The sequence below is a fragment of the Chelonoidis abingdonii genome, chromosome 15, assembly GCF_003597395.2.
Source record: "Chelonoidis abingdonii isolate Lonesome George chromosome 15, CheloAbing_2.0, whole genome shotgun sequence".
Lineage (NCBI taxonomy): Eukaryota > Metazoa > Chordata > Testudines > Testudinidae > Chelonoidis > Chelonoidis abingdonii.
Window position 1 is genome coordinate 31,821,872 of NC_133783.1, and position 12,522 is coordinate 31,834,393.

Below are 12,522 nucleotides of genomic sequence, written 5' to 3' on the forward strand. Positions count from 1 at the left end.
GCTTTCAACTACCTGAAAGGGGGTTCCAAAGAGGATGGATCTAGACTGTTCTCAGTGGTACCTGATGACAGAACAAGGAGTAATGGTCTCAAGTTGCAGTGGGGGAGGTTTAGGTTAGATATTAGGAAAAACTTTTTCACTAGGAGGGTGGTGAAGCACTGGAATGGGTTACCTAGAAAGGTGGTGGAATCTCCTTGGTGAGAGGTTTTTAATGTCAGGCTTGACAAAGCCCTGGCGGGGATGATTTAGTTGGGAATTGGTCCTGCTTTGAGCAGGGGGTTGGACTATATGACCTCCTGAGGTCCCTTCCAACCCTAATATTCTATGATTCATACAAAACATGGCTCACCTCCGATTTAGTGTTTCTCAGTACTCCTGCTCTCCTCACTTAGGTCCTGAGCCATGGTGAGCTCAGATACCCTCTTCACAGACACCAAACACCCCACCTCCCCTTAGCTTTTTCCCCTATAGGAAAGTATAAAAAAAATACATATTTTTTTTTAAATTCAGAGAACAGAATCAATGAATAAAACTATTCTACCCCTACAGCTGGGCCTCATGTCTGGTTCTCTCCTTTCCCTTCCATTCCTCTAGACTTTTCTTTTTCTCTCCTCCTGTTGCCCACTGTCCTCCTTACACCATATCTCATTCCTGTGTATTTCTCTTCCTTTTATTTCATTATTCCTTCCTTTCCCCAGTGCTCTCTCACTTTTCCTACCCAATTCCTAGCTTCCTCCATTTTTTGCCTCAGTATTCTCTTCTATTACCCTGACACCCATCTCTCCCTTTTTCCTCCTTGGCTCATGTTGTTCCCAACTCTCCCTCCCCTATATTGACTATCTTGTTCTTTTCCCCATGGTCCTCACATTTTCCCCTCCCCTGCCCTCCTATTTCTTTTTCCAGACCCCTCTCTCTTTAGGATGGACTGGTCTCTATTCCAGTATCGTCTGGGACATGGGTGTGGATTCTACAGACCACCTCTTGGTGTGTCTTCTCACACTGAGCTCACGAGCATGGATTTTTCTAAAGGGCATCAGGCCACTCCTGTTAGGCCCAGAGCCAGGGCACCTCTCTCATGCTCCCTTGCTAGTTCCAACCACCAAATTACATTTTACATCTTTAAATATATTATATACAGCTCCTCTAGCTCTCATGTACTGCTGTGGAGGTAGGGGCAAATGGCTGGCACAGTTTCTACAGTTTGTATTATCTTGTTTTTCCTCTGGATACAAAGGCTCTTTGCATGTTTACACGACAGCCCCTAAATGAGGAACCAACCATATGAAATAGGAACAATCACGGATGTTTATTCTGTCACCAGTTCAACCCCACATGGTATTCCTCTCTGCAATTTTGTCCTGCCAAAAATCACTTGTGACTATCCTCATGATGGTCTCAGAGGAACATGAGTGCTGAGAAGATAACAACTGGAATAGCTTTGCCAAAGTTGGAGCATCAAATATGTACTGTATTACTATCATACAAGAAATCATATGTACTTCCATCTAAATTGAAGCCTGTGTTTTCTTCTCATAAGGAGCAGATTTGAGTTAAAAAAACGAACAAACAAACTTTACTCTTAGTACCTACCCCCTCCCCACCACCCTCCACAGCCAACAATAATTTCTACCTAATATTGTACTGAGGTCTTTATTATTGAAATTACACTTCAGATTAGCTATCTCTCTATGAACTGATGAGACTTGACCTTCCATAAGGTATTAATCAGATGAGGAAAAAAAACACACCATCTATTGTTATTTTTTAAAATGGCCATTATAAAGTGGGGCCCACATTGATTGGTGTTTCTCTAGAGCATGGAGAATGGGGATGGGATGGGATTAGAAGAAACAGAATATGCCCCAAAGTGAAACTCGAGGATCTCACCCATGTTGCTCATTTTAAAGATGAATTATTGCCTTAGGGCAATGAGAGACTCTTCAGCAGATTTCAGAGAGGACAGCTAAGGTGATCAACACAACCTGGTTTTGTATGGATGTCCCAGGAATTAATACTGAAATGGTACTTTGAACATGTTTTAACGATCTGCAAACTAGCTGATCTCCTCACCTGGCAGTCTACTTCCTCACCCCCTTCCTCAAGCTGTCATGAGGAGTTGGGAACCCTGTATTTGGACCCCTGCAACAACTCCTTCCCACTGTTGCAATGGAGTCTAGAATGCTCAGGATCCCAGTTTCTACCGGATGTAGCTGAGCCCACAGGTAGGGCAGGGAATGTTTTGACACATTTGTGCTAGATGCTATACAATAGGGCCCTGATCCTGTAATATCAACTTCAATAATTAAATTATATATATAGGTTTGTTCTAGGAGATTCAGATCTGTTGGTGATGCTCTCACACTGGTGAATACTGCACAAATATTTTGCAGAGAGACAAGGTGGGTGAGGTAATATCTTTTATTGGACTGGTGAGAGAGACAAAAGAAGTTGGTCCAATAAAAGATATTACCTCATCCACCCCAGTCTAATATCCTGGAACCAACAGGGCTACAATAGCATTGTATCCAAATATTTTACCATAAAAATAATGCAATCTATGCTTCAGAGGATTAATTATAATATTCATATAGTGTCTTATTTGTATATACATGACAGCAAAATATAATGTTAAGGCATTAAAAATCAGGCCAATCCTAGAATAAGACAGTGACTCACATTGTTAACATCATATGCAAGATTAGTATGTAGATTTCAAGATGATAAAAGAACTATAGGGACTGTTTTGGCCTTTGGCAACATATATATTTTTACTTACTTATCTTCTTATTCAAACTTCCTTTTATTACTTTTGCTCTTTATTTTTCTTCCTTTTTCTATTTGTTGTTCAACTCAATTTTACTAATAGTTTTGCTAAAAATATTAAACCTCTTTTATATTGTGATGCTGCTTTGACTGTCGTGATTTGTTACACATTTCCTTTAAAAATATCTCAGAGATAAAAATGAACATGAAAAGGGGACACATCCATGCAAACAAATAGCTATGCAGAGAGTATTAAAAACATTTAAACATTGTAGCAGGGAACCTATTATGCCCTTTAAGTTTCAGGTTCAGAATACATACAGCATTTTAAAATAGAGCCTTATTTTGTGCTTTTCCCTATCAGTTGAGACCAGCAGAGACACCTGAGTTTACAGCCTCCAGATTATATTATATAATATATTCTGGGTGCTGTTGTATATAATGGCTGGGGTTGGGTTATTTTCAGAGAGGATCTCCAACTCGAGTTCACTTCCCTTCTTGTACTGACAGCCTGAATTTGTTGACCTTCCTGGAACATTGCAAGGTCTATTGAGGTAAGTGCTTTCTCCTCAAGAGCCTTATTTTATTTGTGGACCAGGCAGTTTTTTTCACCTTTTTTTACATTAATTTACATTATGTTTCTATATTTGTATTCTTCTTGCACCAGTCATGAGAAAAATGAAAATACAATACAGTAAGTAAAGTACATATTAAGCAAAGTGATGGATTTTCTCATGTCAAACAAATCACCTGTTAGGAAAAGGCAAGGAGAGTAAAGAGGACAGAACAGATTTTTGTCTGTAACAAAGTAAACAAAACGTGTAATGTCTTTGCTATGCAGAGCACAGCCAGTGACTGCGATCAGAATTTTCATTGCTGTTATTATGGGTGCCCCTACTGTTACTATAGCAATTGCAACCACCTAACATATATGAGCTCATTTGTGGTTAATAACAGCATCAAAAGATAGTTTGTAATGGTTCTGCATATGACAATTTTGAGAAGAAAAACAACTAAAATAAACTAGGATGCTGTATGCAGTTTATAAATACTGATAAATTACTGAGTTTCTTCATAAAGAGAATAGAAATAATGTTAAACAGAACTCTAATTAAAAGTAGACCATTTTCTCATGATTTCTGTCACATTAAAGCCAAGGTCAGATTTAACTCTAAAGCGTTATATTATTTGTCTTGTAACAGCAAGTCTAGAAATACCTCTATATGGTCCTTATCCCCACAGTATCTAAGCAGTTGCCAAGAAACCCCTCTGATACTAACCTGTTTCTTCTACTCACCAGCTTGAGGCATGCAGGAACCGGGAAAACTGACAGGTTCTGAGCAAGAAGAGCGCACAGGACAGAGTATGGCCAGAGACAGTTTGAAGTAGAAGAACAACAGCTGGTAAATAGCACTAAAATCTTCTGGCAGAACAACTCATAGGGCAATAACCCATGGCTTTACTGGAGCTGTAGTGAATGTTCCAAGATGGGAGAGGTGATCCTACTTTCCCAGCCAGAAGAGTCCATTTCACAGGCTGCTGCCAAACTGAACCAACACAGGTTGGAGGACATGGTGGGGATTTGTTGCTCACCTGAACTCTAATGAGCTCTCTCATCTCTTCTCCTTGTCTTTTTCTCTGTAGGAGAAACATAGCAGGAGCCAAACAGGTTGTATGGCCTCTATGGCTCAAGGCAGAAGCTGGTCAGCAACAAGTAATTGTACTGATGGGATGACTGACATTGGTTTGCCTCTGGCTTTCCCATAGTAGCACACAACAAGAGTAAGAATAGGGGAGAAAAGAAGAATGAACAAATGACAAGAGGATTTACACTTCATACACCTGAAGCATGATGTTTGAAAATAAGTAAGGCTAAGATTTAGTCATGGGTATTTTTAACAAAAAAGTCACAGACAGGTCACAGGCAAAGAAAAATTCATAGCCTGTGACTAAATCTTAGCTGCGCTGGGTGACCCGGGGGTGGCAGAGGGGGCCCTGATCTGGGAGGCCCTGGTGGGCCTACAGCTGGCCCCTGCTCTGGTAGCGGGGGCTGACTGCCTCTGGGACTGTTGCTGCTCCAGGGCCGCCCCTGGGAACAGCTGCACCAGCCGCTGATTGAGTGGCCCCAGGGCCACCCCAGCAGAGGCCAGTGGGCTGGCCATAGGGCCAGCTGCTCAGGTGGCTCTGGGGTCAGCTGCACCGGCCGCTCCAGAAGTCACAGAGGTCCAGGAAGCCAAGGAATCAGCAACTTCCATGACCCATAGGACAGACTCATGGCCTTAAAAGTAAGTCATTAAGGAAAGAAACTGCTGCAGGTCTCAAATACAGTTGTGCTCTACACTGTAACACACAGAACTGAGTCTTGTCCTGTCACCTGTAATGCATACAGGGCTTACTATTATAACTTCAAATCAAAAGCACATAAAGACTTTTCTCCTGGGAGTAACAAATATCTCAAGTGCTTGCTATGTTCAGTAAGTCTTTTGCCTGAAAGTTAGGTACAATACACTAGTATTTTTTAAATCTACTCCAGATCAAGGATGGCCCTTTAGTATTTGACTTCTTTATGCTGCTTAGAGAGGTCCAAAAAATTGTTTGTCATACAAACTATAATTCTCCTGAATCAGTGTGACTGTGGAAAATCTTCCCTCCTGAGCACAACTTACATGCCCAAGCTCACAGCTCCAGCCATTTTCTGGTATTTGCAGAAATACTTGCATGTGTGATTCTGCATGTGCAAGTTTACCCTCTTGGCACTGAAGCTTGAAAAGTAAACCTGGTATGTCCATTATAATTGCTGCCTTTTTAAAAATTCAGGGGGCCTGCAATGTTTGAAATAGCCAACACTAAGACTTGGTCGATGAAGCTACATTGCTCAGGGCTATGAAAAATTCCAAGCACTGTGCGATGTAGTTAGGTCAACCTACCCACACTGTAGACACAGCTCGGTCATTGGAACAATTCTTGTATCGACCGAGCTGTGTCTACAGTCTATCACCTCTTAAGGGGGTGGAATTACTACAGTGATGGGAAATCACCTTCCATTGACGTGTAAGTGTCTACACTACAGTGCTACAGCAGCAGAGCTGCAGCTGTGCTGTAGTAGCCCTTGAAGTCTAGGCATACGCACAATGTCCAAGATTATGCAACTGTCCTCTTTAGCAACTTAAACGCTTAATGTAACTTATATTGTTCATATTGCACTAGAAGCATTCAGTCAAATGTATCCCAGCTGTAACTCTTTCAGTAATGTTATAGTTAATTATGTTAAAAGTTTTTCACATGTTGTATGACTTCTATGAACCACGATGAAAAAAGTCAAATGTAAAATGGCAGAACTTTAACCCTATCACATAATAAGCAATTTCAACAAAGTCTCAGATAAGTAGATGACTCAAAGTAGGAAATGTCAAAGTGATGTAACATAGGAAAAACAAGTAGCAGGAACAGATTGTAAAAACAACAGGAAAATGTAACCAAATTAAACACTAATATGTACTTTATATAGTTCGGTTAAAACATTAATACATTAAAAACCATCACACAGTAAAGGGCTTTATTTATAGCAGACAAGTCAATACTTCTGTTAGTATCAATTTATTCAAAGTTTGAGAGAGATGGAGATTAATGACTGTGTTCAGAAACAAAAAAACAAAATCAAAATACATCACAGAACACATGCTCCCTAAAATTATACTGTCCCTCTGATGGACCCTGTACATCATGGGACACATGAAAAAGGATGTATTTCAAATATAGATTTTAAGACAGAATGATTTAGGAAAAAATACTCAGACTTTACCAAGTCCTGTAGGCAAAATTAAACTTTAGTTCCTAATTCAATATATGACACAATAAGTATTGGTTTTAATTTTAGAAAGTGTGATTTGAATAACAGTAACAAATTTGAAGAAGATAAAATTTAAAAAGTTATGTAATTACTACAGTAAAGTCCTCAGACATTGAAATTACTCTCCCTTGTTATTTTCTAATGATAAGCATATACTGTATAAATAATATCTGTACCATAGAGCTCTTTTTATAGATGAGTTTTACCATAACAAGATTTTGTTTTAATTTTGACCCAGTAATCAAAAATTTCAGAAAGGAATAGGCCAAAATGCAAGGGGCTTTGGTGCCACAATGAGCAGTTAAGTCACGTTCATGACTTCAAAAAGGTGCCAGTGACTACAGAAATCTTATCCTCATCTCAGCGTGTCTGCTAGTGTCTCTTCATTAACAAACACATGTAGTCAAAGAAAGGGCATCTTTTTGCAGGAGAGATGAGAGGGAAGAGTATCTTTTTAAATAAAAAAAGTGAAGGCAACAAAATCAATTAGTTTAGTGTTCACAGTAAAATGTGCCAGCTTTGTAGTTTCATTTGAAACCAAGAGTAAATCATGAAACATCATGAAAAATATAAGATAAAAATCTCCTAGAGTGATTACTAGATGAAGTTAAAATTACCACACTAATCAGTAAACCCCAGAAGAAACGTAGGTCTCTCATAGTATAGGTCCTTTTTTAAACAGTATGCACTTTTTAAAATCAATCCATAAAATCTGCATGTTTGGCCACATTGCACAGTTCCCCGCCCCTCCCCCCAAAAAATACAGTATACAGAAAAAAACCTTTTTATTCCCAGTATGAATTTTGAAGTATAAGGTCAAAACCCAAAAGTTAGAGATCAGCTAAAAGGATTTTAAATTATTTACAAAACCAGCAGGTAGAACTGCCATAATGGCTTCATTTCCATTCTTATAGTGACTTTCATTCTATCCAGCAGCATCTTTGACAGGTATCTACTTCCAGTTGGCTTTGTCACTGATCTTCTGGTATTTTAAGCAATTCCAGAAGGGCCCCAACAGCTCCAAAATAACCCTTAAAAACAGGAAAAAGAACTATCAGAAATTCTGAAGTACAACCAAGTAGCACAATACTCATAATGCTCTCAGCATTGTAAGGCAGTTAAAAAGATATACATCTTGTCAGAGCAGTCATCTTATACCAGTGTTCAACACATGAATTGTAATTAAATGATTTCAATGGGAGAAGAAAAAGGGCCCAGTTGTATCATTATAAGCCTTACACAGCTTGTTGTGACTAACCAAAGGTCAAAACAGCACTTGTTATGGAACAGCTATATTGGCTCCACACTTATGGTAAGGCAGTTTCCATTCTAACCCTATTAATCTAATTTCGACACCATTTGACATTTTGTAATAACAAAATCCCAACAAACCAAAACAAGTATTGGGCCTGAAATTTTGCATGCATAGTCTTATGCCAGAGAAAGTTTTGGGCAGATGTCTGAGGGTTATTAAATGAAAGTGAATCCAGCAAGATGAGCACTCAGACTGATTACAGTTCAGGCATTTACATCTTCAACCACCTCCTGAGTTAAAGGCCATTTTCATAGAACCTAGTCTATCGCCCCCTTTGGCTTTTTAAGAGAAACATTCTCTGTGGCAACTCTGTACGCTCAAACATCACAGAAATAGTTTCCTATAACTAATAAGGAATTTAATGGATACATTTCCCTACCTCATGTTCCAAAAATAGAGCCTTCAGCTGTCCCTTGGACCAATAATCCATAGCATACGCTAGCACCTTCATAGAGATCATATTGATTCTGAGAAAGTTTCCTACAAACACCACTCTGTCAATGTTCTGTAAAATAATAATAGAAAGATGAAAAATAAAACTAAATTCAGCATGTGTGCTGCTTTAGACATGCAATTTTATTTCTATTGAGGAAAAAAATGCGGGAATTTTCAACTTTATACATCATACCAATGCATCCCTAATTCCCCCAACTGAAACTTCCAAAACAGTAACTAGCTGTGTTTACTAAGGAGACAAGTGGCAGCACGCAGGCAGATTTACTTGCAGGACAGGATAAAATATGTCACAAATGTGTTACATACATATAATCACATGGAACTTACAGGATGTATAATACTAGGAGATATTTCTCTGGATGTGGTAAAACTGAAGTGTTAGTTAGCAATGCTACTTCCATGTAATCTTATATGTAATTTATTACATATGAATTTTATTAATATTTCATTTATTAAGCGACGCAGCCTTTGAAGAGTAAAGATAATCAACAAATCCACCTGAGTCCAGGGGAATTTTTGAAGGGTATTTGGTAAGGATTACTCTAGAGTAGTGTTTCCCAAACTTGGGATGCTGCTTGTTCAGGGAAAGCCCCTGGCAGGCCAGGCCGGTTTGTTTACCTGCTGCATCTGCAGGTCCGGCCGATCATGGCTCCGACTGGTCGTGGTTCGCTGCTCCAGGCCAATGGGAGCTGCTGGGAGCAGCGGCCAGTACGTCCCTCGGCCCGCGCCGCTTCCAGCGGCTCTCATTGTCCTGGAGCAGCAAACTGTGGCCAGCGGGAGCCTCGATCAGCCAGACCTTCGGACGTGGCAGGTAAACAAATCTTCCCGTCCCGTCAGGGGCTTTCCCTGAACAAGCGGCATCCCAAGTTTGGGAAACATTGCTCTAGAGATACAGGTGAAGGCATCTATAAACCTCATTCCCAAACTGTGGTTCCACTCTGAAAAGTGACTGTAAAATGACAGGGTGAGGTTCCACACTTATTGTCTCTCATTGGTTTCAATGTTAACTGTGCTCTGTTTATATGGGAAAGCATTGAAAAAAAACAAAACAAAAACAAAAAACAAAAAAGCATCTCTCCAATTTCAATCTAAGAGCCAACCAAAGGTCAAGCCAACCCTTTTCACACATAACCACCTGTAGCCCATGATGCCTTCAGTTACACCTATGCTACCCCACGGAATCCAGTTCTGGAGATGATGTACAAAAGAGAAACGGAATCCAGCATTTGTCATTTTAAAATAGTTCACATCCAGCAAGTCAACAATTCAGCAGCAAGTGAGTACCTGAATGTACAAAAGCTCATAAGATTCATGTTGGAAGCTTGGATGATGATGTATTTCATTAACAGTCTCTGCTGAATATCCACAGAATTCCCTCTAAAGATAATGGTAACGTGTGCTTGTGTTTGCCACAGACTCCAGAGGGTCAGTTAAAAGATTTCTATCCTCCATGACTGTAAAACTTCATTATCTAAATAAAGCTTTTGTTGCTAAATATAGTCTCATCTGCGGACCTGATTGTTCTTTTCCAAGTAGTTTAGCCATGCTGATATAAATAACTAGACATAGTGTCCTTTAGCATTGTCCAGGGTGTAGTCTGAAGAGGATGTCACACTCAAAATGTGTAAGATATTGGATAGTGCTGAAGTACATCATGGTCTAGTTATTTATATTAACATGGCTAAAAGAACAGTCAAATGTGCGGAGACTATATTGAGCAACAACAACAGCTTTATTTAGATAATGCAGTTTTACAGTGATAGAAGATAGAAAACTTCTAATTAACCCTCTGGAGTCTGTGGCCACATAAGCATATATTCACATATCCTCCTATGAACTTATTTGGCTGGAGATGTGGAAAAAGTCAGTATTTTACAGGTTAAGGTTAAAAATGGGCAGCAGCATTCTGCATTCCCCAAGCAGACAGTGCTTTCTACTCCGTAAAACACATTTCTTGCGAACGGACGGCAAAGATATATGCAATACAGTTCTGCTAACGCAACATTACCAAACTGTTTAGGAACCAAATTTAATTCCATTCTTAATAAGCTTTCCTTTTTCCCCCCAAATATGACCATGAAGTTATTAGAAAATCAAAACAAATGGTATCTGACAGGGACATACACACTTTTTACTGAAGATCCTAAACCTAAAAGAAAACTATTCATACATATCATTCACTATCCTATCACAAGTATGCAAGATTTATGGCAAATTCTAAAGAAACCCAATTAATTGGTTGGACAACTGATTAAAAATCCCATTAAAGATTCCATAGGGACTAACGGAAGAAAATATGGCTACAATAATGAAATTGGCATGACCATTTCAATTTTAACCTTCTATTTTCAGTGACTTGTAACTTTCTCGTATGATCACCTTTTGGTATAAAACTGGCTTCTGCCCAGGGATACATTTTGTGTGGAAGTTAAGTAAAGAGAGTTCAGCCACTTTTGAGTATAAGGAGAATAAGAACACACTATTCTTATCGTATAAAATTCTTGCTACCCTTTTAACAGTTCTACAGACAAAATGAAAGCTGAAACATAGCAGCCTTCAACCAGTGAGGCATTCTGATGAAATTCAGATCTGATCTGATCAAGTTATGACATCTTGAAAATGACATATGATGTACACTGTGTAGTGTTTTTCATTAAACTATTAACAACTGTAGCCCAACTGTGGAAGGCTACATAGCATACATATGTGTGGCCAATTTAGCTGTACAGTGAAATCTGTATTGATGGTGCAGCATGAAGGGCTACTGTACACTTTATATGGTTTGTTAGCAGAGCACTTCCCCCAGCTGTGAAAAGTAGAGGGGGTCCTTTGTGCCAATCTATGGGACAGTGTTTCATTGACATGTACCCAAAAATGTCCATGTGATGGTATTTACACACTATTGCCGGCTTTATGCAACCCATCCCAGCTTTGAAGTCCAGGAGGAAGAATCTTTTATTTAATAATTTTCATTACTATGTTTAAGTTACAATCATAAGACTCATCAAATCTCATGCTTCAGGGCCTAAACTGGTTTCGCCAGCGAGTCACAAAGGAATCATCATCATGGCCCTGACCTAACACACAATGCTTCACAACAGGCAATATGCATTGTTGCTGGTAGGGGTACAGCTTTGCCTTTCTCTGAGCAGATCAAGAACTGGTTATTGGATTAATCCCAACCAGTGACTCACATAAAGCAAACAGTTCGCTCCTAAAACAAAAATATTTATTTTATTAATTATTCAGCCTAGGATTTTTCTCTGAACTCCTAGCCCATCACACATTGTGAACAATAATTCTTCCTTTGTGTCATACAACTGAAATAAGCATAACAAAACATGATCAAAGTGCTGGTGGGGAAAAAATCTATTTAGATGTCCTCTATGAAATGCAAGTTATTTATCCCATCTGTCCGTTCTCCCTAGCAGTTCTACAGATCATCCAGTTAAAAGAAATTGTTCATTAAACAAGAGTCAAAAATGTCTTTGTAGAGGCGCAAGACATTGCAGAAGGTCATTAGTTATCTTTTTTCTCCTCTTAATGCAACACACGTGGATCTCGGTTGTAACTCTCGATGCTTTGATAGCCCTGTACAATGCTGCTTGAACTCCATGCCACAAGGCAACACTGTAAAGAAGCTGAAAGCAAAAAGAATGTAGAAAACCCTCATGACTGAAGATGACTTTCCAGAAAACGGAGAGTACTTAGAGCTAAAAACTAACTCCATGAATAGTTCTTGACCACCAAGTCATGAAACAAACACAAAAACCAATGCAATGAGAATGTTGCAGTCATACTTTACTGCTTGTGGGATAACAACAAGAGCTACTAAACCAAGAGATAATTAGAAGAACTGATTCGCTATATGCACTGATATTAATGTCCCTGTGATCTAAAGAGTTAGAACAGCTGAATGGCTCTGGGGATCATTAATTATAGGAGTGTTCATTTATTATAAAACCTTGGTTTTTTTTTAAATCCAGATGTCCTGTGCCTCATAGGCCAGGTCTACACTGCGACTTTAAATCGGTTTAATGGCCGATATACCGATTTAACGCTGTACCCGTTCACACAACGTTGTCATTAATATCGAGTTAAACGGCTCCTTAAATCGATTTCGGAACTCCTCCCAGAC

General features: G+C 39.2%; 1 protein-coding gene across 1 annotated transcript in view; it reads right to left on the minus strand.

Moving 5' to 3' along the window:
* Positions 1-2,815: 2,815 nt before the first annotated feature.
* Positions 2,816-12,522, minus strand: part of PANK1 (pantothenate kinase 1) — a 42,781-nt gene continuing 33,074 nt past the window's right edge. The window contains exons 6-7 of the mRNA XM_075072688.1: positions 8,308-8,433; positions 2,816-7,644 (exon numbers count right to left, since the gene is read on the minus strand). Of these exons, the coding sequence (XP_074928789.1) occupies positions 7,585-7,644; positions 8,308-8,433 (186 nt within the window). The 3' untranslated portion in view covers positions 2,816-7,584. The remainder of the gene's footprint in view (positions 7,645-8,307; positions 8,434-12,522) is intronic.